Source organism: Chrysemys picta, chromosome 3 (genome assembly GCF_011386835.1).
Source record: "Chrysemys picta bellii isolate R12L10 chromosome 3, ASM1138683v2, whole genome shotgun sequence".
Taxonomy (NCBI): Eukaryota; Metazoa; Chordata; order Testudines; family Emydidae; genus Chrysemys; species Chrysemys picta.
The window spans coordinates 110627926-110654167 of NC_088793.1; the positions used below are offsets into that span (position 1 = coordinate 110627926).

The window sequence follows — 26242 nt, forward strand, 5'->3', positions numbered from 1 at the left end:
TCCCTAATCTTGATTGGTATTGATAAGAGTTTGTTTAGACTTTGTTAGTGGGGTACGTACACTGTTTGTAGCCATCCCTGAAGACAGTGCATGTGTAATCTTGTGTGTTTCACCATGAACGTGGCTGCTGCCATATGATCGAACAGCTATAGACAAGTCCTGGCAGAGACCTATGGGCTGGTTCTCATGGCGGAGATGAGACTGATTACTGCGGAACATCTCTAAACTGGGAGAAAGGCTCTGGCCTACATAGCATCCAGCTGAGCCCCAATAAATTCCAGAGGCTGTACTGGTGTCAGTACTGATTTTTGTATGTTTACCTGGAGGCCAAGGTTTGAGAAAAGGTCCAATGTTTTTCTTATGGCTTCGAATGCGTTGACTCTGGATGGAGCTTTGAAATGGTAATCATCTAGGTATAGGTATATTACAATTCCTTGTTTGCATAAATGTGCCGCCACCATCGAAAGGGCCTTGGAAAATACCCTGGGTGCAGTAGAAAGGCCAAAGAGAAGTACCTTGCAGTGAAATGGTTGGACCCCAGGAGGAATTGCCTGTGGGAAGGGTGTATGGTGATATGGAAGTATGTGGACCGAGAACCAGTCCCCCGTTCCATCTTGAATTGTTGTAGTTCGATGAACTTGTTGAGGTTCCTCAAGTCCAGGATAGGTCTCCACCCGCCGGATTATTTTTTGGATCAGAAAATAGTGGGAATAAAAACCTTTCCCTCTGTGTTAGAATGGGATCAGTTCTACGGCTCCCAGTCACAGAAGGTCTCTTCTAGTAGATGGTATTTGTGAGAAAGGTCCCTGAAGTGGGATAGGGGGTGGGGTGGGAGAGAGATGAATGGGATGGAGTACCCTTTGCTAACTATTTCTAGAACCCACTTGTCCAAGGTGATTTGTTCCATGATGGGTAGAAGGGGATCAAAATTCTGCCCTCTTATTCTTCTCTAATAACACAGTTTTGACTTCCAAAACAAGTTGATTCTATTTGAAAAGGCTCTCTCACATGCATCTTTTTACGACATGTTTAGTCTACCTCTCACCTAATACAAGAACCAAAAAGGTACAGTACATATAAATATTAGCTCATCTGATCAAGAAGACATGTTGGAAAAGTATTAAATTTCCCAGTTTAAAGATACTATTCAGTTAAACTCAGATTGCTGAAATCTAGTCTAAAAATGCTGAGAATTCTTAGCCTAGGTCTGCAAAAGTGAGAATCAATGCCTGGATGTTTTACCTGTTTTCCCAGTTGGCGGGCACAAATTGGACACGGTTCTGGATTAACGCCTCCAGTAGTTTTATCCTGAGACTATAAAGCATAATAAAGCATAACAAAAGTTAATTGAAAAACAAAATTGAGTTACTCTACATTTCAGATAATTAATTTGGCAACTTATCACAGTTCATTCTGAACTGATTTAAAATTGCTTTTAAAGTTGCCAAAATGTCTTTAAGAATTCTTAAGAGAAATAAAGCAACTTCTTTTCCCCATGAATTACAGAAAGATAATCTGGTTTAGGGTCATTAAATGATAACACTGCTGTTTATGTCACTGAACTTTAAGTTGCACCTGCATTTCTACTAGAGTAATTTAGAAAATTTTAGTCAATGTTCCACTGAAGACAGAATATTGTAGGAATTTTGCCCCACAACCTCTATTTTTTAAACCAGCTTTAATTTCTATTATAAAAGCACTGTTAGACCAGCCAAAGATATCCTCAACAGGCTAAACATTCAAACACCTTTAAAAGATGTTTTCTTATATAATATAATATTTAATGCAATGCTCTGTTGACACACTAGGAAGGAAGTGAGACAGCAGAAAGCTCTTCGGTTTCTGAAAGTTTGAAATATGAGTCTGATATTATAACATGTTTTCAGTCTGCTTGGATATGGAGAATTTTTACCTTTTGTTTGTGCTAGTTTGCATTGTCCAAATTGCTTGGAAGGTCAGTTGACAGAAATAGGCAAGGTAGAGTTGATAAAAAGCTACGTTTATATAAAAGCTAACCTGCATTAGGCAATCTTCTGTCTTAAAGACATTGTACAATTATCCCTAAGCATATTGGGTACAATTCTGACCCATCTTTATTAGAACACCTCTTCCATTAAGTAACTGATTTGTTTTGGTTGTTTAAAATAGGTTTCACTATTATATATATATATATATATATATATATATATATATATATATATATATATATATATATATATATATATATATATATATATATATATATATATATAAATAAATAAAATAAACATTTGGGTATTCCTTGGGTATTCCAGTCCAGTCTAAGGGTAGTGATCGCTCTGCTGTCAACTCCTGTACTCCACCGCAGCAAGAGGCGGAGTCGACGGGGGAGCGGTGGCAGTTGACCCCATGCCGTGAGGACACGAGGTAAGTTGACTTAAGATATGTCGACTTCAGTTACGCTATTCTTGTAGCAGAATTGCTTATCTTAGGTCGATCCCCCTCCTCCTCCCCCTCCCCAGTGTAGACCAGGCCTAAGATATACAGCCGTATGAACAAGTTAGATAGCTTTGTAAAACTGTCATGCAAATTTACCAGCCTAGATATGAAATCTACTAATCTGTTCATTATTATTATGACTGATGATAATGGGGAAAAAAAAACTACAGATGTTTTACTCACCCATTTAAACTGGAAAATTTTACACCTACTAAACAATGTCTGATTTTTCAGAACTGCTTTGCATCTGCAGCTCCCAATGATTTCAGTGACAACTGCTGGTGCTCAACACCACTGAAAATCAGGCCATATACCTTTAAAGCAGACTAAATTATCTATGCAAAATAATCACATTTTAAAAAAGAGAATCTTTTATTCTGAGTTGCTGTACATGGTCCTGTTCTTTCCCTTATATATTTACATCTCTCCCTCTATTTACATCTTCGTTTGCACTATTTAGAAAGCCCAAAATTGTTTTCTCAACTCATCCACTCCAACATTCAAACAATGGACTCTGTAGCCAAAAATAAAATCAGCAGTAGTTAAAAGCCAAATTATAGTGATACTGAAAAAATTAGTTACATTAAATTATGAACAACACCCTCACACACACTTTTAAACTGTTCATGAATACTGAATGCGAGTCGGCTGGTAATCTCTGAAACAGTTAAAATTTAACTATAAAGTTTGTGCGTCAAGTGTACAAAATCCCCCTATTTTTTCTACATACGTTTTCAAAGTTAAATCATAATCACATCTATACCTGAATAATTTGATATGTAGAAAATGGAGAGCTAGGCATCAGAAAAAGCTTTTAAGTAATTCATAACTACTCAGGCAAATGCACTAATTTTGGCTGTGCAGTTAGATTAATAATGTAGAAGATGTAACTGAAAGCTTAAATACACTACCACAGCCATAGATTACCTGTTTACAGACTTCTATTAAGTGTGGTATGTGGGGGGTCCCAGGAAGTGAAAGAGAAAGAAGACACCTGGAAAGAGAGAGATTCGCCACAGGGATAGCTAGCAAGAACGGGCAGAGGTCAGGGATTTGGAACAATCAAATTTTTGAATTGCTCCGCTCCGGCTCCACTCCAGCTCCGGGCAAAAATCTACTGGTCCATGCTCCAGCTCCGGGCTCCTCTCCAAAGCCCTGGCAGAGGTAGCTAGGAAATCAGTACCAGCAGACTGACTTATATACCTGCTGTGTTGATAGAACCTATTCTACCAATAAGACAAGGACCTATTGCTTAAATCAGCCTCTGTACCAGATGACTGGAGGATATCTCATGTAATGTCGATTTTTCAAAAAGGCTCCAGAGGCAATATACACAATTACAGGCTAGTAAGCGTAACTTCAGTACCAGAAAAATTGGTTGAAACTAGAGTAAAGAACAAAATCATCAGACACACAGATAAACACGATATGTTGGGGGAAGAGTCAACACGGCTTTTGTAAGGGGAAAAAATGCCTTACCAATCTATTAGAATTCTTTGAGGGGATGTCAACAAGCATGGGTACAAGGGTGATCCAGTAGATACAGGGTATCTGGGGTTTCAGAAAGCATTTGACAAAGTTCCTCATCAGGAAACTACAGACCAGTTAGTTTAACTTCTGTGCCAGGGAAGATAATGGAGCAAGTAATTAAGGAAATCATCTGCAAACACTTGGAAGGTGGTAAGGTGATAGGAAACAGCCAGCATGGATTTGTAAAGAACAAATCATGTCAAACCAATCTGATAGCTTTCTTCGATAGGATAACGAGTCTTGTGGATAAGGGAGAAGCTGTGGATGTGGTATACCTAGACTTTAGTAAGGCATTTGATACGGTCTCGCATGATATTCTTATCGATAAACTAGGCAAATACAATTTAGATGGGGCTACTATAAGGTGGGTGCATAACTGGCTGGATAACCGTACTCAGAGAGTTGTTATTAATGGTTCCCAATCCTGCTGGAAAGGCATAACGAGTGGGGTTCCGCAGGGGTCTGTTTTGGGACCGGCTCTATTCAATATCTTCATTAACGACTTAGATATTGGCATAGAAAGTACGCTTATTAAGTTTGCGGATGATACCAAACTGGGAGGGACTGCAACTGCTTTGGAGGACAGGGTCATAATTCAAAATGATCTGGACAAATTGGAGAAATGGTCTGAGTTAAACAGGATGAAGTTTAACAAAGACAAATGCAAAGTGCTCCACTTAGGAAGAAAAAATCAGTTTCATACATACAGAATGGGAAGAGACTGTCTAGGAAGGAGTACGGCAGAAAGGGATCTAGGGGTTGTAGTGGACCACAAGCTAAATATGAGTCAACAGTATGATGCTGTTGCAAAAAAAGCAAACGTGATTCTGGGATGTATTAACAGGTGTGTTGTGAGCAAGACACGAGAAGTCATTCTTCTGCTCTACTCTGCTCTGGTAAGGCCTCAGCTGGAGTATTGTGTCCAGTTCTGGGCACCGCATTTCAAGAAAGATGTGGAGAAATTGGAAAGGGTCCAGAGAAGAGCAACAAGAATGATTAAAGGTCTTGAGAACATGATCTATGAAGGAAGGCTGAAGGAATTGGGTTTGTTTAGTTTGGAAAAGAGAAGACTGAGAGGGGACATGATAGCAGTTTTCAGGTGTCTAAAAGGGTGTCATAAGGAGGAGGGAGAAAACTTGTTCACCTTAGCCTTCAAGGATAGAACAAGAAGCAATAGGCTTAAACTGCAGCAAGGGAGGTCTAGGTTGGACATTAGGAAAAAATTCCTAACTGTCAGGGTGGTTAAACACTGGAATAAAATTGCCTAGGGAGGTTGTGGAATCTCCATCTCTGGAGATATTTAAGAGTAGGTTAGATAAATGTCTATCAGGGATGGTCTAGACAGTATTTAGGCCTGCCATGCGGGCAGGGGACTGGACTCGATGACCTCTCGAGGTCCCTTCCAGTCCTAGAATCTATGAATCTATATATCAAAGTCTCTTAAGCAAAGTAAGCAGTCAGGGGAGAGGGAAGGTTCTCTCATGGATCAGCAACTTGTTAAAAAATAGGAAACAAAGGGTATGAATAAATGGTCATTTTTCACTTTGGAAAGAGGTGAATAGCGAGGTCACCCAAGGATCTGTACGGGGACCTGTGCTGCTCAACATATTCATAAATGGTCTGGAAAAGGGGATGAACAGAAAGGTGGTAAAATTTGCAGAGGATACAAAATTACTCAAGATAGTTAGGTCCAAAGCTACCTGTAAAGAATTACGAAGGGATCTCACTAAACTGGATGACCAGACAAGATGACAGATGAAATTCAGTTTTGATAAATGTAAAGTAATGAACATAGGAAAAAATAATCCCAACTTTACATACAAAATGGAGTCTAAATTAGCTGTTACCACTCAAGAAAGAGATATTAGAGTCACTGTGGATAGTTCTCTGAAAATATCCCCTCAATGTGCAGTGGCAGTTAAAAAAAGCTAACAGAATGTTAGGAACCGTTAGGAAAGGGATAGATAAAATAGAAAATATCATAAAGACACTATATAAATCCATGGTATGCCCACACCTTCAATGCCATGTGCAGTTCTGGTCGCCCCATTTCAAAAAAGATATACTAAAATTGGAAAAGGTACAGAGAAGGGCAACAAAAATGATTAGGGTATGGAAAAGCTTCCATATGAATAGAGATTAAAAAGACTGGGACTATTCAATTTAGCAAACAGATGACTAAGGCAGGGGTGCTGGAACAATTTGTATAGTGTTGGTGCTGACACTCATTGAATCAAACGGTAAACCCTGTATATAATGGAAACCACTGCAAGCCATGGGGTGCAGCAGCACCCCCAACAACCCTAGTTACAGCACCTATGCACTAAAAGGGGTATGAAAGAAGTCTATAAAACCATAAATGCTATGGAGAAAATGAACAGGAAAGTGTTATTTATCCCTTCACATAACAGAAGAACTAGAGGCCACTTGATGCAATTAACAGGTAGCAGGTTTAAAACAAAGGGAAGTACTTCTTCATACAATGCACAGTCAACCTGTGGAATTCATTGCCAACGGATGTTGTGAAGGCCAGAAACATAACTGGGTTCAAAAAAGAATTAGTTAAGTTCACAGAGGATAGGTCCTTCAATGGCTATTAGCCAAGATGATCAGGGATGCAACCCCATGCTCTGGGAAGCCCAAAACTTCCATCTGTCAGAAGCTACACTGGATGATGGAATGGATCACTCGAAATTTCCCTGCTCTCTTTATTCCCTGGCATAGGCCACCATCAGAAGACAGGACACTGGGCTAGATCAACCATTGGTCTGACCCAGTATGACCTTTCTTATGTCCCTACCCAACACTGATTTGAATCTAGTACCACAACAGAAACTACTTAAGACTAAAGCAAGTGCTGTATATTTGTTAATACATAGTCTCAGCACACTGTAGTCTCTCTTTGGGAGATCATGAAAACATTAAAATATTTCATTCTATATTACACTTTCAATTTCCATATTAAAGCTTCACAATTCCAAATATACTTGATTATGCTTATGTGAACATGTTCACTTATTTGAATATGGTTCAATAATATAATATATATTTAGTTCAAGATCTGCATGAAAAGCAATTAGTGTACATGCTCAGCAAATGCTTTTTAAAAATTGTATCCACACAATTCTATCAACGATTATTGTAAAAATGTTTTTTATAATGAAAAAACATTGACGGACTCTTCCTGTCCATTAGGGCAGTAGAGGGTGCTACTATGTTGTAACATCGAACAAGGAACTGTATACCTTACCTTCTCCAAATTAGTAAGATATAGGAGCTGGCCTAGTTTCTTCTGAAGCTGTGATTTGGCAACTGCCTTGTCATTCAAAAGTTTTACTCGATTTTGTTCTACCTGCAAAAACAGCATTCATTAAGTGTGTGTACACATCACAGGGTGTTGTCTGATAAGTTTCAGAGTAAAGCTTAAAAGGATCATTAAAATACTTGTAAAGTAGATAATTTTTGTGGGGGGGGGGAATTAAACTATGCATTTAAACTTTTGAGACACAAGACAGTTAAATTCTTCATTTTAAAATTTCTCCAGGATAGCAACTGAATGTTCATTCTCTCTCTTTTGGTATGGGTGAGACAGGCGATAAATACAACTTAATTTAGTTGTCATTTGCTTCACTTTCACTGCAAGCAACAGAAATTTTACACACCAAACTATTAACCTTTATCACCAAACCTCTTTAAAGTGAAATATTTGTACTATTTATTTTATTTAGAACATAAATGATCCTCTGGTCTATTGCTGGCATTACAAATGACTTGTGAACCTGAACAAGAATTTTTAAAATTTAATTTAAATGTTCACTATCTTTGTGGTTTTACTTAATCTCTTTGCCCTTCTTTTAGTCTGTTCAATGACAAGAGATATCACGCTCGCTTTGGTTTCTAGTCAATTTCGTTTTCTACTTGTTATGTATTAGCACAAGCTTGCACTACTGGAGTAGTAAAGCTGAAGAACAATTAAGAAGTGGTTTTCTTTCAATTTTGAGAACACATTTCTAATAAATATTGTTTTTTAATAAAGCCTAAATTTTGGATTTCAATTGCCTGATAACAGCCCTTTAAAACAGGACTGAAAAATCCACTGAAGGAAGAACAGAGCATCAGAAACATACCACCTGCAGCAGCCAGAAAGCTGAGAGAAGGAGCAGAGCAGTGGAGACACACATGCACTTATCACAGCAGCCAGGAGACCGAGGTACACGTAAAAGTAGCAGAGTACCCTCACCCACATAGTAACAATGAAGCTTTAGGAGATGAGGGAAGGTCAGAGAAAGATGCATTAGGGCTAATATATTTTTATACTTTTATGGGGCAACCTTAAAATACCAGTCCCTTTCTCTCTTGAAAAACACAACTGCCCCTTTTTTAACTCAAATATTTTACCTCATGTGGTTCTATGATGTGAAGAACAGGGGGGCTAGGCTTTGGCTCATCAGGATGACGCACTCGGAGCCGTTCTGTAGCCATAGCAAGTTCATCGATAGCAGAAACATGATCCCTCAGTACCATCCAATATTCATGAAGTAACTACAGAAGAAAACAAAATGAATTAGTAACAGAACTATGGGTTGAGTCTCCTGTAGACTGCTGCTTCTTATTATAGCGGTACACTCTCAACACAGACTTGAATCTTTTGAGAGAAGATTTTCACAATAATCTGGCTACAACTTTTTCTGAACAGAAAACTGTACAGGAGCATAGGCATAAACTGCTCTCTTCCACCAACTCTTTATGTGTGGCTATGAACGAACTTAATGGACTTTTCACCTCTTTCTCCCCCACACAATTTCTCCAATGAAACAGAACTACAAAAATCTATGTAACCAAAAATGTAGAGGTCAGCTGCCTCTGCTTGATTAAGCATACTCTCTGAATAAAATGAGGGAAAACGAGAAAACTAGTAGCAATATTTGCAAAGCATAAAGTAGTAAAGCACAGTTTCTTAGATGAAGCATGAAGTATTTTGTTCACTTGAGTGACAATACCATTTTTAAAAAAAATGCTAATATGCAAAATTTGACCATTCTAGATAACAGAGAAACAGAAAAGGGTAAGAGAAAAAGACAAAGTCACTGGGTTGTATTAGCCTGAGGAACAGCAAGTATTTCAAATGTTAATTACCTATTTTAAATATTTATAGAAAACCAGCATATTGCAAATTGTCTCACTTCCTGGTGTTCTCTCAAATCCCTAATTGATTATATTGTGACAAATGTAGTTATTTTATTCCTAAACCTTTTTGTTCTATGCATCTTTTCTCAACTTTTAATGATTTTATTCAAGAGTCCCTCTATGACATTGTTGAGATCCAAGGAACTACCTCCCCAATTTTTTCTGTTAAGATTCCTACCTTCATATATGACATTTGGCCTTGAGAGAACACTGGTTTGCTACTGTAAGGATGTTCCTGAATGCTGGCCTGCTGGCACTGTTTTGTTTTTTGTTTCTAAATAAAAAAAAAGCACTGATGCATTAATTTTGGAGCCCACACCTTAACACCTACAAATGCAGAACTACTCTGCAGGTAAACTAGCATAAAGTTAGACAAATAGGTCACATTTTGAGGTTATTTCAACATGGGTGGCACCAGCCTCTTCCCAGTAGGGGGCTGAGGTGGGCCTTAGCCCCACCTCACCATAAGGCCCTGCCCCTCTCCTTGGCCCTGCCTCTTCTCCTCCTCTCCTCCTAAAGTCCTGCCCCTGGTCAGGCGGGAAGCTGGCACCGGGCAGTGGTAAGAGCTGCCCAGGAAACATGGGCTGCTGTGGGAACCCTGGACCTTCCACCTGCCTGGGGCGGCACACCCCAGAGGGTGGGGACACGAGCTGGGGGCTGCTTTCAGGCACCCTGTCTCCCGACCCAGGCTTACTCCAGTGCTATTGTTGAAGGTGGGCCCCCAGCAAGCAGTTGTCCCCTCTCTGCTTTGCCTTCAGAGCTGGGTGGCCAGAGAGCGGCAGCTGCCACAGGGTGGCTACTGGGGGGAGGCCCTCAGGAAAATTTTGGGGTGGCTATAGCCCCTACAAGCCCTTCCCAGTCCCACCCTGAAGGAAAATAAAACCAAAACAGCTTTTAAAAATAGGTAAAACACCAGGAAAGACAGCTTATAAGCCTGTTCATTGACAATTCAGATGCTTCCTTGGATCATGTCACTAATACACTTTATTTCCAGTCACAGAGAATGCCACCAGCAAAGTCTTCTCTCATGAATCCCCCGGCTATCATCAAGTATATGTACGGAATGTTCATCTCTGCATACAGTTTTAGCAGAGTAGTTGCACAAAAGCTGTGCAATTACCATTCACTAATAGAAACAGGACACTATAGAATTGTCCCACCTCCGGTCAGACAGCCCCTGCGCTGTTGAGGAGGATTAAAGGCCCAGGGAATCAGAGCAGTCTACAGGAGCAGAGGGAAACCTTCCCATAGTTGGGACCCTCCTTCCAGATGGTGTTGAGGTATCCTCTCGCACTGAGGTTACCTCTCTGGGGGAGGGAACTTCAGTTACTAGGAAAAGGCAGGTGTTCGTAATGGGAGATTCGATCATTAGAAACAGATATCTGGGTTTGTGATGACCGGGAGAACTGTATGGTGACTTGCCTGGCTGGTGCGAAGGTTGCGGATCTCTCGAGGCATCTAGACAGACTTATGTGTCGTGCTGGGAAGGAGCCGGTGGTCGTGGTACATGTAGGTACCAATGACATAGGGAAGGGTAGGAGAGACGTCCGGGATGCCAAATTTAGGCTGCTAGGGAAGAGACTGAAATCCAGGACCTCTATGGTGGCATTCTCAGAAATGCTCCCAGTTCCACACGCAGGGCCAGGTAGGCATGCTGAGCTTCAGAGTCTCAATACGTGGATGAGACGATGGTGTAGAGAGGAGAGGTTTAGATTCATTAGGAACTGGGGAAATATTTGGGATGGGGGAGCCTATACAGGAGAGATTGGTTTAGGTGAAGCCTAAGTGGAACCAGACTGCTGGCACTAAACATTAAAAAGGTTGTAGAGCAGTTTTTAAACTAGAAGCTGGGGGAAAGCCGACTGCTGCAGAGGAGCATATGGATCGGACAGAGACTTCTCTTAGGGGAGAGTCTAATGATAGAGATTTTCTAGGTTATAGTCAGGAACAGAGGATGGAAGAGGATAATGTAAGGGCCAGATCAGATGAGAAACATTCACATAAAGACTCTGACACATCAGAAAAGGGCAGACAAATAAACAGTGACAAGTTTTTGAAGTTCTTATACACAAATGCTAGAAATCTAAATAATAAGATGGGTGAACTAGAGTGCCTCGTGATAAAGGAGGATATTGATATAATAGGCATCACAGAAACCTGGTGGACTAAGGACAATAAATGGGACACAATCATTCCGGGGTACAAAATATATCGGAAGGACAGAACAGGTCGTGCGGGGGAGGAGAGGAGTGGTGCTATATGTGAAAAAAAATGTAGAATCAAATGGAGTAAAAATCCTAAGTGAATCCACATGTTCCATAGAATCTCTATGGATAGTAATTTCATGCTCTAATAAGAATATAACATTAGGGATCTATTATCGACCACCTGACCAGGACTGTGATAGTGATGATGAAATGCTAAAGGAAATTAGAGAGGCTATCAAAATTAAGAACTCAATAATAGTGGGGGATTTCAATTATCCCCATATTGACTGGGAACATGTCACCTCAGGACGAAATGCAGAGACAAAATTTGTCGATACTTTAAATGACTGCTTCTTGGAGCAGCTGGTACAGGAACCCACAAGGAGAGAGGCAACTCTAGATTTAGTCCTGAGTGGGGCGCAGGAGCAGGTCCAAGAGGTAATAATAACAGGACCACTTGGAAATAGTGACCATAATATAACAACATTTAACATCCCTGTTGTGGGAAGAACATCCCAACAGCCCAACACTGTGGCATTTAATTTCAAAAAGGGGAACTATGCAAAAATGAGGGGGTTAGTTAAACAGAAATTAAAAGGTACAGTGACTAAAGTGAAATCCCTGCATGGGTGCTTTATAAAGACACCATAATAGAGGCCCAACTTCAATGTATACCCCAAATTAAGAAACACGGTAAAAAAAAAAAACTAAAAAAAAGAGCCACCGTGGCTTAACAACCATGTAAAAGAAGCAGGAAGAGATAAAAAGACTTCCTTTAAAAAGTGGAAATCAAATCCTAGTGAGGCAAATAGAAAGGAGCATAAACGCTGCCAAATTAAGTGTAAAAATGTAATAAGAAAAGCCAAAGAGGAGTTTGAAGAACGGCTAGCCAAAAACTCAAAAGGTAATAAAATGTTTTTTAAGTACATCATTAGCAGGAAGCCTGCTAAACAACTAGTGAGGCCCCTTGATGATCGAGATACAAAAGGAGCGCTTAAAGACGATAAAGTCATTGCGGAGAAACTGAATGAATTCTTTGCTTCAGTCTTCACGGCTGAGGATGTTAGGGAGATTCCCAAACCTGAGCCGGCTTTTGTAGGTGACAAATCTGAGGAACTGTCACAGATTGAAGTGTCATGAGAGGAGATTTTGGAATTAATTGATAAACTTAACATTAACAAGTCACCGGGACCAGATGGCATTCACCCAAGAGTTCTGAAAGAACTCAAATGTGAAATTGTAGAACTATTAACTAGGGTTTGTAACCTATCCTTTAAATTGGCTTCTGTACCCAATGACTAGAAGATAGAATCATAGAATATCAGGATTGGAAAGGACCTCAGGAGGTCATCTAGTCCAACCCCCTGCTCAAAGCAGGACCAATTCCCAACTAAATGATCCCAGCCAGGGCTTTGTCAAGCCTGACCTTAAAAACCTCTAAGGAAGGAGATTCCACCACCTCCCTAGGTAACCCAATCCAGTGAAAAAGTTTTTCCTAATATCCAACCTAAATCTCCCCCACTGCAACTTGAGACCATTACTCCTTGTTCTGTCATCAGGTACCACTGAGAACAGTCTAGAGCCATCCTCTTTGGAACCCCCTTTCAGGTAGTTGAAAGCAGCTATCAAATCCCCCCTCATTCTTCTCTTCTGCAGACTAAACAATCCCAGTTCCCTCAGCCTCTCATAAGTCACGTGCTCCAGCCCCCTAATCATTTTTTGTTGCCAATGATAGCAATAATAGCTAATGTAACGCCAATATTTTAAAAGGGCTTTAGAGGTGATCCCGGCAATTACAGACCAGTAAGTCCAACGTCGATACCAGGCAAATTAGTCGAAACAATAGTAAAGAAAATTGTCAGACACATAGAAGAACATAAATTGTTGGGCAAAAGTCAACATGGTTTCTCTAAAGGGAAATTGTGTCTTACTAATCTATTAGAGTTCTTTGAAGGGGTCAACAAACATGTGGACAAAGGGGATCCAGTGGACATAGTGTACTTAGATTTCCAGAAAGCCTTTGACAAGGTCCCTCACCAAAGGCTCTTAAGTAAAGTAAGTTGTCATGTGATAAAAGGAAAGGTCCTTTCATGGATTGAGAACTGGTTAAAAGACAGGGAACAAAGGGTAGGAATTAATGGTAAATTCTCAGAATGGAGAGGGGTAACTAGTGGTGTCCCCAAGGGTCAATCCTAGGACCAAGCCTATTCAACTTATTCATAAATGATCTGGTGAAAGGGATAAAAAGTGAGGTGGCAAAGTTTGCAGATGATACTAAACTGCTCAAGATAGTTAAGACCAAAGCAGACTGTGAAGAACTTCAAAAAGATCTCACAAAACTAAGCGACTGGGCAACAAAATGGCAAATTAAATTTAATGTGGATAAATGTAAAGTAATGCACATTGGAAAAAATAACCCCAACTATACATACAATATGATGGGGGCTAATTTAGCTACAACAAATCAGGAAAAAGATCTTGGAGTCATCGTGGATAGTTCTCTGAAGATGTCCACGCAGTGTGCAGAGGTGGTCAAAAAAGCAAACAGGATGTTAGGAATCATTAAAAAGGGGATAGAGAATAAGACGGAGAATATATTATTGCCCTTATATAAATCAATGGTACACCCACATCTTGAATACTGCGTATAGATGTGGTCTCCTCATCTCAAAAAAGATATACTGGCACTAGAAAAGGTTCAGAGAAGGGCACCTAAAATGATTAGGGGTTTGGAGAGGGTCCCATATGAGGAGAGATTAAAGAGCCTAGGACTTTTCAGCTTGGAAAAGAGGAGACTAAAGGGGGATATGATAGAGGTATATAAAATTATGAGTGATGTGGATAAAGTAGATAAGTTATTTACTTATTCCCATAATAAAAGAACTAGAGGTCACCAAATGAAACTAATAGGCAGCAGGTTTAAAACAAATAAAAGGAAGTTCTTCTTCACACAGCGCACTGTCAACTTGTGGAACTCCTTACCTGAGGAGATTGTGAAGGCTAAAACTATAACAGTGTTTAAAAGAGAACTGAATAAATTCATGGTGGTGAAGTCCATTAATGGCTATTAGCCACGATGGGTAAGGAATGGTGTCCCTAGACTCTGTTTGTCAGAGGGTGGAGATGGATGGCAGGAGAGAGATCACTTGATCATTACCTGTTAGGATCACTCCCTCTGGGGCACCTGGCATTGGCCACTGTCGGTAGACAGGATACTGGGCTAGATGGACCTTTGGTCTGACCCAGTACGGCCGTTCTTATGTTCTTATGTAAAAGCATGCAGTTACTTTGGCTTTCTTCTCTAAGTGAGTGTTTAAGCAAGTTAAGTGTTTTGTCCACACTGGGCAAGTCTTCACAATTTTAAATAAAGCTGTCAAGCCAATCTGCGTGATTAGAAAAGAAACACGTACATTTCCCATTCCATCCTTGTCTGCAAAGAACTGGCATTGCCAAAACATCTACATTTATACAACGTAAATAATGAATCCTAGAGCAAACTGACATTATCTGTCCTTTGCTTAAATGCAGCAGTTATATTTCAGAGTAGGGTCAAAGAAGGTCTGTTGAGATCATTAACTGAAAAGTTAGTTCTAGATACATGAGGGCTACGATACATGTAGCAGTGCTCTCCCAGCTCAAAGTGGTTTTGAGTAGCACAGTCAATTGAATCAATGTTGCCAGGGCAGGCCAGATGGAGTCACAAATGTACTATTTGCATTTTCATTGGCAATATTAGCCCTCCTTCTGCCTCCCAAAGCAATAGAACATGAAGATACTATTTGTTCTCACAACAGAAGAAATGCACTAATGCCACAAATGAGTGGCTCATGTCAGGAATATAGTTCTCTCTGTGCCAACTGCACTAAATTCTGCACATATAATAGTGAAGCATGAAAAAGAACTATTACCAACATTTTCAAATCAATTAATAAAAGTGGCCTGATTTTCAGAGAACATGTGGGATTTACAGAGTGCTCAGTATCTCTGAAAATCAGGTGCTTAAATATTGTTTTAGATGCCTGAGAGCTACTGTACAGTTTCTGCAGTGTCACAGAGTAAGATGGCTCTCTGAAGTAGTCGTGAGTTCAGTCTCACCTGTGATGGGAACATGTGACTAGGAACTAGTCCTGCTGGGGAATATAAGGGCAGCCTGGCTTCAGTCAGTGAGAATTTGGGGAGCATGCTGGGAAGAAGTGGGTGAAAATTCTCCAGAACTAGAAGACAAAAGGCTTGGGCGAGAGACCAACAGGAAGCAGGAATCTGCTGAAAGAGAAGCTCCAGCTAAGGGGGCTGCAACGGAATCATCTTCTTAGAGTATACGCAACGTGCCACATGACCAGGATTCATCACCAAATTTGGTCCACTGGTTGGATCCTTAGCTTCCTTGGCCCGGGTCAGGTACTGACGGAAAGTGCGATCCATGCCCCCCTGCAAAGCAGTGAACCTCGTGGGAGGATTATAAGGAAGGTGTGATGTTCTGCTCAGGACACCCAGAACTTTAAGCCACTGGGTTACCCCTCTGCCTCAGCAAGTGAGAGCTTTGCTGCTGTTAAGCTGTGTATCAGCTCCCTGACACTCCAGTCTGTCGATCTTACCAGCAAATTCCTTGAGACTTTGCCAGTCTAAAACTTGCCTTGCAGGTAACAATAAGTGAATCCTAGTTCCTGAGCTCCCCCGAGATGTCTCTCTGCAGTGTCCAGTCAATCTCCCTGTGATACTCAAAACAGTGTACATACTAGCTGAAGACTTACATTTTAACACAGAGCACTGAGATGGGTTTGTAATAAAACAAGAATAAGCTTATTAATGAAGAACAGAGATTTAAGTGATACTAAGCCAGAGAAAGAGACAGGTATGGTTAACAAAACATCCTTTCTAGTGACTAAAACTTAATTTTAGAAAATTACAATTGTTGCCTAAGCAGTTTTCTTATTTACATCCAGTTACCAGCATCTCTATCCCTCCAACCTAGGGGATCAAACTTTCACAGGCTCAGAGGGTGCTGTACCCTATGTTGCCTACATGACGGATCACTAAAATGTCTTTATGCTCCCCTTATATTACCCAAAGTCCATTGTCTCTGCCTTAAGAGCCAAGGAGGCTTCCTGGAGGGGCAGATTCTGACCCTTCGGTGAGCTTACTAAGCTCCTTCCTCCATTGCTTATTACTTTGTCTACCTTACATGTAAATATACCTTCATTGTCCTCTGTCTGTAATCAAGCCAGTAAGACAGGGGAATCCACATCTATAGGCTCGATGTGCACACTGCGTCCCAAGCACATTTTAGGAACATATTTCCAGCACACACATATAAAAGTCTTTGTACACAACCCGTACACACACCATGCAATGATTTTCAGGACCACCATGTCATCAGTTTAGATATGATACCTTACATGACACCTTTTAGATACATATTATGACAACATTGTGTTGGGGGTAATGAGTGGGTCAGGCGTGACATGTGTTACAGTATAGCTACCCTTTGCCAGTGGGCATGAAGGGGCTCCCAGAGTCACAGAAGGTGAAGCTGTGGTAAACGATTTTTTGAGTCTAGAGGGAGGGCTAAATGTATGCTGAAGCTTGTTATAAACCAAAAGGACTAAATGAGCCCCGGGGCGAGGGCTGTATGGTTTTGTTATTTTAAAATAATAAATTATCCCCAAAAGGGGAACAGTACTGTGAAAACACCAGGTGTGGTGGTTTGATTGATATGAGACAGAAGGTAAATTGAGGCAATGGATGGGCCAGACATCTGATTTGGTGACCCCTACTAAATACAGAACTAAATCAGGAAAACCTGATTAACTGGTTTAGTCTGCAATAGAAGCAATTATACTGATATAGAAGTGTGTATATCAGTATAGCTTGCTTTGGTAAATGTTAAATCTGTGCAAAATCTACATGTAGACAAGTCCTAACTTTAGGCATCTAAATTGAAAATTTTGTCTTATGTTCATGTTACATATAATACACTTCTGCAATGTTTCTTCAAAATCTTATGTGTTGTACCTTGTACTCCTTCTTCCATGCTTCAAAGAGTTCCAGAAATGTATTCCCTTCTTCAATTAGTCTAACATCCATTCGGTGAGCTTTGGCAAAAGACAGTATGGCTTTTAGGGAGCGCTCTGTCTCACTTGCGGCCCATAGTCCTCGACTTGTGGTGGGCAAACGGTCATCAACCAGCCCTTCTTCATCTTCTATCATCTCTTCGAAGATAGCCATCTGGCCTTTCACACTTAAAATACACCAAAGCATAATACTGGTCACTAGCTTCTCAAGATATATACGCATCTTACACACACACACACACACACACACACTCACAGAGCTATATTTACATTTATATATACACATTTGCTATATTTAAGGTATATACATACCTTAGGTATATACATACCTTAAATATATAAATATAGCAATGTAAATATATGTAACTACCACACTGTTTGCTATTTATTTGTTGTGAACCCCAAAACATGGCCACATTGACAATCAGGATATATTAACAAGGCAAAATAAAAATAATCATCCAGGACTAACAAATTTAAGCAGCCTGTGGTACTATTCACATTCTGGTTAACATCAAGTCTTACACTTCTGGTTTAGAACATATTCATAATTTAAAATAGGGAAAAAACAGTTTTGGTTTGTGTGTCTGCTTTTAAATTATGGTTATCCCACAGAGCCTTGAAAGCAGTGTGTTAGATACTGGTAGTATGAATACTGTGCAGGCCACCTTGTCAGCTATGCACTCAATACTAGCTCTTTCAAAGCCTTAGACATCATACTTAGAGTGGTTATTAAGGACACTGGAAGTGTCAAGTGTAAAAAAAATATTTTTTTAAAATAGCACTTCTGTATATTTAACTTCTCCCTGGACTGACAGCAAAGAGATGCAGAGGAGGAACTTTGGCTCAAAGTCTGCTACCCCAACACAGATTCTAATTTATCAGACTGTATGCTTACTTAGAGAAATTAAAAGTTACAAACAGCCATGTTCTCTGAAGACTTCTGACTTGCATGCATACAAAAGAGCATTTGCCCATACAGACTGTATAGCTGAACATACCATTACAAAATCTGCATATTAAGAAGCTGGGAACATTTTGAAAATTTAGCTCTGTGATCTTTCAAATCATAAACCCTGAATGAGAAAACAGCACTTCTTATTTGTTTATTTTACAAAAGTGTTTTTTTTAAATGAAACATGCATATAAAAGTGACACTGCCTATAAACATTGATACTGACTCTCTTTGCAAGAATATGTTGAAATAGTTTGCTCCTGAAATAAAGGTTTTAGACAACTTAGGATGTTTATATTTAAAACTTTAACTTACAAAACAAAATTTTCCTTAAACCACAAAAATAAGAGTGAAGTACTCACGTATGAGAGAACAGCTTTGACTCATATTCTGTGAACAGCTCATCAGCCTTACAGAAGACACAACTAGAATACAAGAGATTGCAAAGAGAAGTACTTAAAACTTTAACTGTCAACCAAGGTAATTCCCAAGAGATGCCCAGAATTCTCTCTGTTCTGTTGAATGAAAGTATTATTTTTTAAAAAATAAGCTCATTAAATTTTCAGCTACTCAGTGGAAAAAAATAGATCTCCATTTTAATTAAAAAAAAAATTTAACATAGGGCCTGATCCCGCAAACTGGATCCATGCAGACATAAGGGTCTGTTTACATGGATATCATGTAAGATGGGAGCTTTAATATTTCAATTTCCTTTTTCTTCCTCTTATTTAGGGTTACCATATTTTGTGCCTCCAAATGGAGGACACTCCACGGGGCCCCGCCCCCAGCCCCGCCCCCTCCCCTGCTTCCCGCGAACATTTAATTCGCGGGAAGCCTGAAGCAGGTAAGGGGGAGTGTGGGGGGAGGAGGCGCGGCCCAGGCTGGCCCCCCGGCTGCTCCAGCCTGGGTCGGCTCGGGCCCTGGGGTGCCGGCCCCGGCCCCCGGCCGACCACCCCCGGCCCGCCCAGCACTGCCGGCCCCCGGCGGCCCAGCGCACCCCCCGGCGGCCCGGCCCCACGACCCCGGACCAGCTCCCGGCCCCCGCGGCCCAGCGCACCCCCCCGCTACCCCAGACTGGCTCCCGGCCCCACGGCCCAGCGCACCCCCCGGCAGCCCGGACCGGCTCCCGGCCCAGCGCACCCCCCTGCTACCCCGGACCGGCTCCCGGCCCCCGCGGCCCCGCGCACCCCCCCCGCTACCCCGGACCGGCTCCCAGCCCCGCGGCCCCGCGCACCCCCCCCACTACCCCGGACCGGCTCCCGGCCCCGCAGCCCCGCGACTGCGCCCCCGGCTCCCGGCCCGGCACCCGCGCCCCCGGCTCCCCGCCCAGCCCCCGCGCCCCGGCCCCGCACCGGCCCCGGCCAAAGAGGCCCCAATTTTACAATACTCCCTCCCGATTTTTCCTGGACATGCCCGGCTTTTGGGGATTTCCCCCCGGACGGGGATTTGAGCCCCAAAAGCCGGACATGTCCGGGAAAATCCGGACGTATGGTAACCCTATCTTATTCCAAAAGAACATGGACTTCTCACTAAGCCTCCTACAAAAACAATGTTTCTGACATACTTGTTCAAAGGAAGTCTAACAGGTCGCAGATGGCAGATAGTGGCAGCTTCAATAACCTTCTTAGAGGGAGGACCTTCTAGATTTTTCACAGCTTCTTTTACAAGCTTCTGGAACTTCTTCACCTCCTCCATTTGGGTTGTGAGCAGATACTGAAGGCCTCTACAGTCACGGAACCTACCCAACAACAAAAACCACATAATAGTACACCAAATCAAAACCCAATTCAAGATTTTCACAAAGAAGAGAAACAAATAAATTGCAGTATGCAGTGAAACTACTTAAGGCCCAATCCTGAAGTGTAATGCTCACTATCATGAATAGTCCCCATTGAAGTCAGTGACATAATATGGCTCAGATTTTAGAAATGGGGAAACAACGCATACCATCTTGGTCACTGTTTCAAATCTGGTCACGGTCAGTAGTGCTTGAAATATTTACCACCTGATTTGTGTTTGGTGGCCAGGGAGTAATGATTTTGGTGGTCTCAGTCCAGTTCACAGTGGACACACATACATAAAACCAACACACACAAAGCATTTGTTACTCTAATTCTCAGAGATAAAATACTGAACAGGCATGAAGATGAACCACCTATTCAATCCTAGGTATTTCTCTTGATCAGGTGCACAGTCTGCTGCCAGTGCAATATGAGGGAAGTGAACTGTTGCTGCTCATGTTGCAATTGGAGGTTGTTCATAACTCTGAAATGTTCATAACTCAAATGTTATGGTTGCTCTTTCAAAAGTTTACAACTGAACATTGACTTAATACAGCTTTGAAACTTTACTATGAAGAAGAAAAATGCTGCTTTTAACCATCTTAATTTAACTGAAACAAGCACAGAAACAGTTTCCTTACCTTGTCAAATCTTTTTTATTTAAACTTTCCCCATCTTAATTTAGTAGTTTACATTTAACACAATACTGTGCTGCACAGTATCTGCCTTTTTTGGGGGTCTCTGCTGCCTGAGTGCATATTTCCAGTTCCAAATGAAGTGTGTGGTTGACAAGTCAGTTCGTAACTCTGGTGTTCATAACTCTGAGGTTCTACAGTATATATTTTTTCCTAAATAGATTTCTCTCTCTTAGGGAAAATCTGATCCAAAACATTCCAAAAGTACAATTAGCCAAGTTAGAGAAGGATAAGTTCATCTGTGTAAAGCTGAGCAAAGTTAGAAAATGGGTAGCTGTTTAAAGGATCTAATTAAGCAATACTTAGGGCTAATCTGGAATTCTGCAACTAAATAAAACCCACATATGGGAGAGCTAACTCATTACCAACAGGGCATTTTGGAAATACATGGGTAGCATTTAAGTTTGAGTTAATAATATAATCTGAGCTGCCAAGAGTTCCAAACGTGAGAGAGAAATCCCAGTTTGCATCTTGGGGTCAGCCAACTCCACTACTCAGCTATTAGATAGCACTTGCTGCTTCCATAATTGCATTTTTAATAATAAAAAAATATTTTAGCTCTTCTGGAGTATTTTTATTGTAAAGTACTTTAAGATTTGCAAAGGAGTACCAAGTATCATTATCCCCCATTTTACAAATGAGGAAATTGAGACACAGAAATTGTTTAAAAAACTTCCCAGTGGGGAAGCCAGGAAGCTGAAAAAAATCTTTAGGTTCAAGAAAAATTCTGTTTTGGGAAAATCCTTTCTGTGTTTTTGATGTTTTGTCCTGCTTCTGAATGAAACTTTTTCTCAAACACACAATTTTTTTTGTTGAAAGGGAATCATCCTTTTTTGGCACGCTCTAATGGCAACCACACACACATCTGTAACCAATTCTCTTCTCCCAGCTATGTTGAACAGCGGCATAACGAGAAACCCTTGGCCTCAAATGATAGCTCTCAATAAGATGGATGTTTCATGCGTGATGGGTGGAATTTATTTGTTTTCCTTCTCAACACAACTCTGAGTACGGAAAAAGAAAAGCTATAAAAAGTAAAAATTCCTTATTTTTTTTACAATACTTTGGTGTAATTAAAAGTTAAGCATGTGATTAAGTGCTCTGCTGTATCAGTACTCAGCATCTTGCAGGATCAAGTCTTATTACTAAACAATTCAGAGTAAGGGTACTGTTTCACTTGTGTGTAAAGAACTGTTTGTTTATAGCAATGTAGAGTACATAAATAGAAATTTTCCTATAAGCAATTCACATTTCAGTATTTTTTTTTTAAACAGGCAAATACTCAGTTTTGCCAACTGCTTACACTTCATGTTCCTGTATCTGAAGCCAGACTGTTAATAAGTACAGTAAATGCTAGTCACTCATCTATAGACCACTTTACAGGACAAACATATGAATCTGTAATTTATTGCTCCATGAGCTGGGAGTACTGCACAGGAAGCACTCTTGAACTTGAGACTGATGGTATTTGTGAAAAGGGTGATGTTCGTGGGGAGGAAGTAACTGGTGACAATTCCAATAGAAGAAGCAGTACTGATGGTCTCCAATGGGAAACCCATCCAGAACTTGTTGGCCAGAAAATGGTATCAAGAATGGGAAGCTGCAAAGCGGGAAATGGATAGACCCCAATAGGAGTCCAAAACTGATGCAATTTATTTTGTTCCTCTAGGGATTCACTTGCAAGTCAGTTTGTTTTAGAGAACATTAAATCCCAATGCAATTAACATTGAATTATTTTGCTCAGCAGTTGCATGAACACAGAAAATTAAAAAAAAAACATCCTAGATTATACAAAGGAGAACATTTTAATGAATACTTGTCTGGGGGAAAACCGAAGGCCTCTCTCTTTTGAAGTTTTATATTTAGTTTCTCCTTTTAGAAGTGTGTTTTTAAACTTAATTGCAGTGCAGATGTTCTGAAGCACAAGTGCCTGGCACTTAATTGCATCTGCTAGCACAAATTGATTAGACGACTTGAGCAGAGTTAAGTGTATTAATTATGCTATTTTGTATTTATTCTCTTACTTGTCTGCCATGGAGAGTTTATTAGTTTGCTGTTTGTAGTTACTGGTTATCTCATTTTGCACACGCTGAACAAGCTCTTCATCAACGGCATATTGTATTGCTGTCTGGATCACGTCCAACCACCAAGGCGACCCAGAATGTATCTGTATGCAAGAGAGATTTATTCATGAACACTCACAACAGGTAAATGCTTTGCATGCTGTGGTAGGAGCCTTTTTTGCTCTCTGGATCATATTCTGCCGGGACTGGTAAATTCTACTGGAAGTAGCCAAGAGATAAAGATACAGTTGGAAAAGCCCACCTTTGCCCTCAAATATATCCAGAATAACTAGTGGGTACCTCCTTGTAAATTTCAATTACGTCAATATTGTTAAATCGCTTACATATTAGGCACAGGAAGGCTATCTATGCAAGAGAAAAAAAATAAGATCTTATAGCATGTGCATAAGTGGAGTAGTTTGGAAGTTTCCTTCCATTCTGAATAACTTCCTTTTTCTCCTTTAACACAGACTGCTAGGAGGAAAAGAAAGGGGAGAGGAATAAAAGACTTTTTAATGACATAAACAAGGCTGTTTTTCCAATGAAAAAATGGAAAAGACTGAAGTAAGTTTCAAAATGTAAAAGACAGTGGATGTAGATGGAAAGGGAAAGTATATTTGCTCATGTCTTTATTTATTGTAATACAGTATAGCCGAATCAGCATTTCAGCTCAAGCCTTCATCAGTATATTTTTCTTTTACACCTTTCCTCATCAGCTAGGTTGTCAGAGTGAATTACTGCTGTTGAGATATACTGGCCTGGAAGAACAGTTCCTTGGGAAGGAATGGAGACCTCACCTGATGCTGAGTTTTTTAAATACAGAAATGTAGTATCTTCCAGGCCAGTATGGTATTATTCTTATAGCTTGATTCTTAGTCTAAATTTCAAGAGGCAAGTGTGTACGTGTGTAATATGATGCAATGGAAAAGGCATAAAGCAGTTGCTTTATTATAATTTTCTCAGTTACCTTGTGTTCCTCCTATCTGCTTGTTGCGTCCATTTGTTGTAGCTCATCAAATAATAAAAATGTAAGCTCTTTGGAGGCAGGAACCATCTTTTTGTTATGTATTTGTCTTGTGCTCAGCACAATGGGGTTCCATTCTGATCGGGGCTTTGAGGTGCTACACTTTATGAATATTAAATAATACTTGGAATCTAGGACACACAGGTTAAAAAGTAATTAGTAAATCAAAAATCATAAGCCAAAGAGAGGCACCTGCCTTTCTCTGGAGCTCACGAATGGTCTGTAGCACTGGCTGCAAGGCCTGATGAGCTTCTGAAACTTCTGCATTGGATTTACTCATATAATGTTGTCGAAGTTGTTCAGCCTATATGCAAATAAGGGTTTAAAATATGCATCAGTCATTTATATTTACAAGGAATAATTAAACATAGAAAAGCTCTCAGCTACTGTATTGCATTAGTCCAAGAGTATGGTTGGTTACCCAAGGTCTGTATTTGCTTCTCTGCAAATCCAATTTGTTGTTTTTTCTTTAAAAGAGCTTGAATTGCATGAGATTATAAATATGAGAACAGTACACTTGTGACAAATTGTAGGCAAGAAGGAGGCTGACTACCAATTTTTCTTCTCTAAACAGAAGAAGTAAATTTAATAAATGTAATACATTAAAACTATATTACTGTGATGAAAAATGACTTTAGCTAAATTCAAAAAAGCCAAGGAATTCTGAATTAAACCTCTCTCTCTCTGTCCTTTCAGCCATTCTGTTGAGCCTACACAGCAGTAGCTATTGCTGAGTCAGAGAACAGCAATTTATTTTATACTTTACCTGAACATCACACCTAACTGCAACATACTGAGTAAAAAGAACAGGAGTACTTGTGGCACCTTAGAGACTAACAAATTTATTTGAGCATAAGTTTTCGTGGGCTACAGCCCACTTCTTCGGATGCACAGAATGGAACATATATTGAGGAGATATATATACACATACAGAGAGCATGAAAATATATATATACAATACAGGGAGTTGTCTTACCAACTCTGAGAGGCCAATTAAGTAAGAGAAAAAACTTTTGAAGTGATAATCAAGATAGCCCAGTACTGACAGTTTGATAAGAAGTGTGAGAATACTTACATGGGGAGATAGATACTGAGTAAAGAAATTTTTAGGCCAATTTTTTTTTTATTATTAAAGAAAAATGCATATCTGGGTTGACCACAACATTTCATGAAATTGTCTTGGTCAGAAAAAAAAAAAATCAAAACATTTCATTGACATTTTCAAAATATTTTGATTCAAAACTCCCTTTCATTTTGAAATGTCTATCAACTTTATTAAAGACATAAAAAACCTCCAAATCTAATCTAAGTGTTTAGTTTCAGGTCAAACAAAATCTGTTCCACCTTGCATTTAGCAGTGATGCTCGGAGTACCTTTCCCAGATTCGAAGAGCTGTGTGTGGCTCAAAATCTCAAAACAGAACTTGGTCCAGTAAAAGATATTACCTCTCCCACCTTGTCTCTTTGCTATTTTTAGGCAAATCAGATGATGAATTTCTTATTTTTGGTAAGAAGCACTTCTATGAACAAAAATTCATTGTGGTATTGGCACTAATTTGGCAATATGTTACTGTCACGTTAACAAGTAGATTACTGGCATGTGTTTTAGCAAATAAATGGTCAATAAAATCTGTAGTACCTCACACCACAATTTTGGTGTGTCATATTTTTGTCTTTGTTTTCTGCATTTTGGGGTTGATTAAGTTTCACTTCACCTTTCCATTACTATGGAATCATCATCATTATTGGTATGGATGGAGCTTAGTCACTGAAACTAGAGAGAGACTCATAGGGATGGGAAAGAGCACTTTATTGAAAGAGGACAATGAGGAAGAATCTCAATTTTTCTGTTTGAAAATGAAAGCTAAATTTCCAGACCTTTTTCTTGTGACAATAGCATAAAAAGATAAAAAATTTCAAACCCTAGCAATTGGTTTACAAGAAATAAACAACTGGGCTGCTACAGTCCAACTTCCTCCCTGATAGTGCTTGCCTGGCCCCAACCTTAGTATGAAGAGTTCTTAATGTGAAGGAACCTGATTCTGCTCTCTCACACTAGGGTAATCAAGAGTGAAGTCAATGAAAGGAGGGACAATAAATGGAAGGAGCATCAGGCCTCTGAAGTCCTATTCCCCAAATCTCCAATACCTATCCCCTTCCCACTAAGGGCTTGTCTATATTATCTGCTGGATTGACGGGCAGTGATCGATCCAGCAGGGGTCGATTTATCGCATCTAGTCTAGTTGCGTTAT

The 26242-nt window shown here is 40.1% G+C and overlaps 1 protein-coding gene across 7 annotated transcripts in view; it reads right to left on the reverse strand.

Moving 5' to 3' along the window:
- SHPRH (SNF2 histone linker PHD RING helicase) overlaps nt 1-26242 on the reverse strand; it is a 142573-nt gene that overhangs the window by 39862 nt on the left and 76469 nt on the right. For 6 of the 7 annotated variants that reach the window (XM_065588788.1, XM_065588789.1, XM_065588790.1 and 3 more), the window contains 9 exons: nt 24188-24295; nt 22929-23071; nt 19993-20166; nt 18791-18853; nt 17415-17640; nt 9374-9469; nt 8407-8550; nt 7259-7360; nt 1243-1314 (listed from right to left, as the gene is read on the reverse strand). In XM_065588788.1, coding sequence (XP_065444860.1) covers nt 1243-1314; nt 7259-7360; nt 8407-8550; nt 9374-9469; nt 17415-17640; nt 18791-18853; nt 19993-20166; nt 22929-23071; nt 24188-24295 — 1128 coding nt within the window. The remainder of the gene's footprint in view (nt 1-1242; nt 1315-7258; nt 7361-8406; nt 8551-9373; nt 9470-17414; nt 17641-18790; nt 18854-19992; nt 20167-22928; nt 23072-24187; nt 24296-26242) is intronic. The other variant, XM_008177225.4, reaches the window with a different exon arrangement.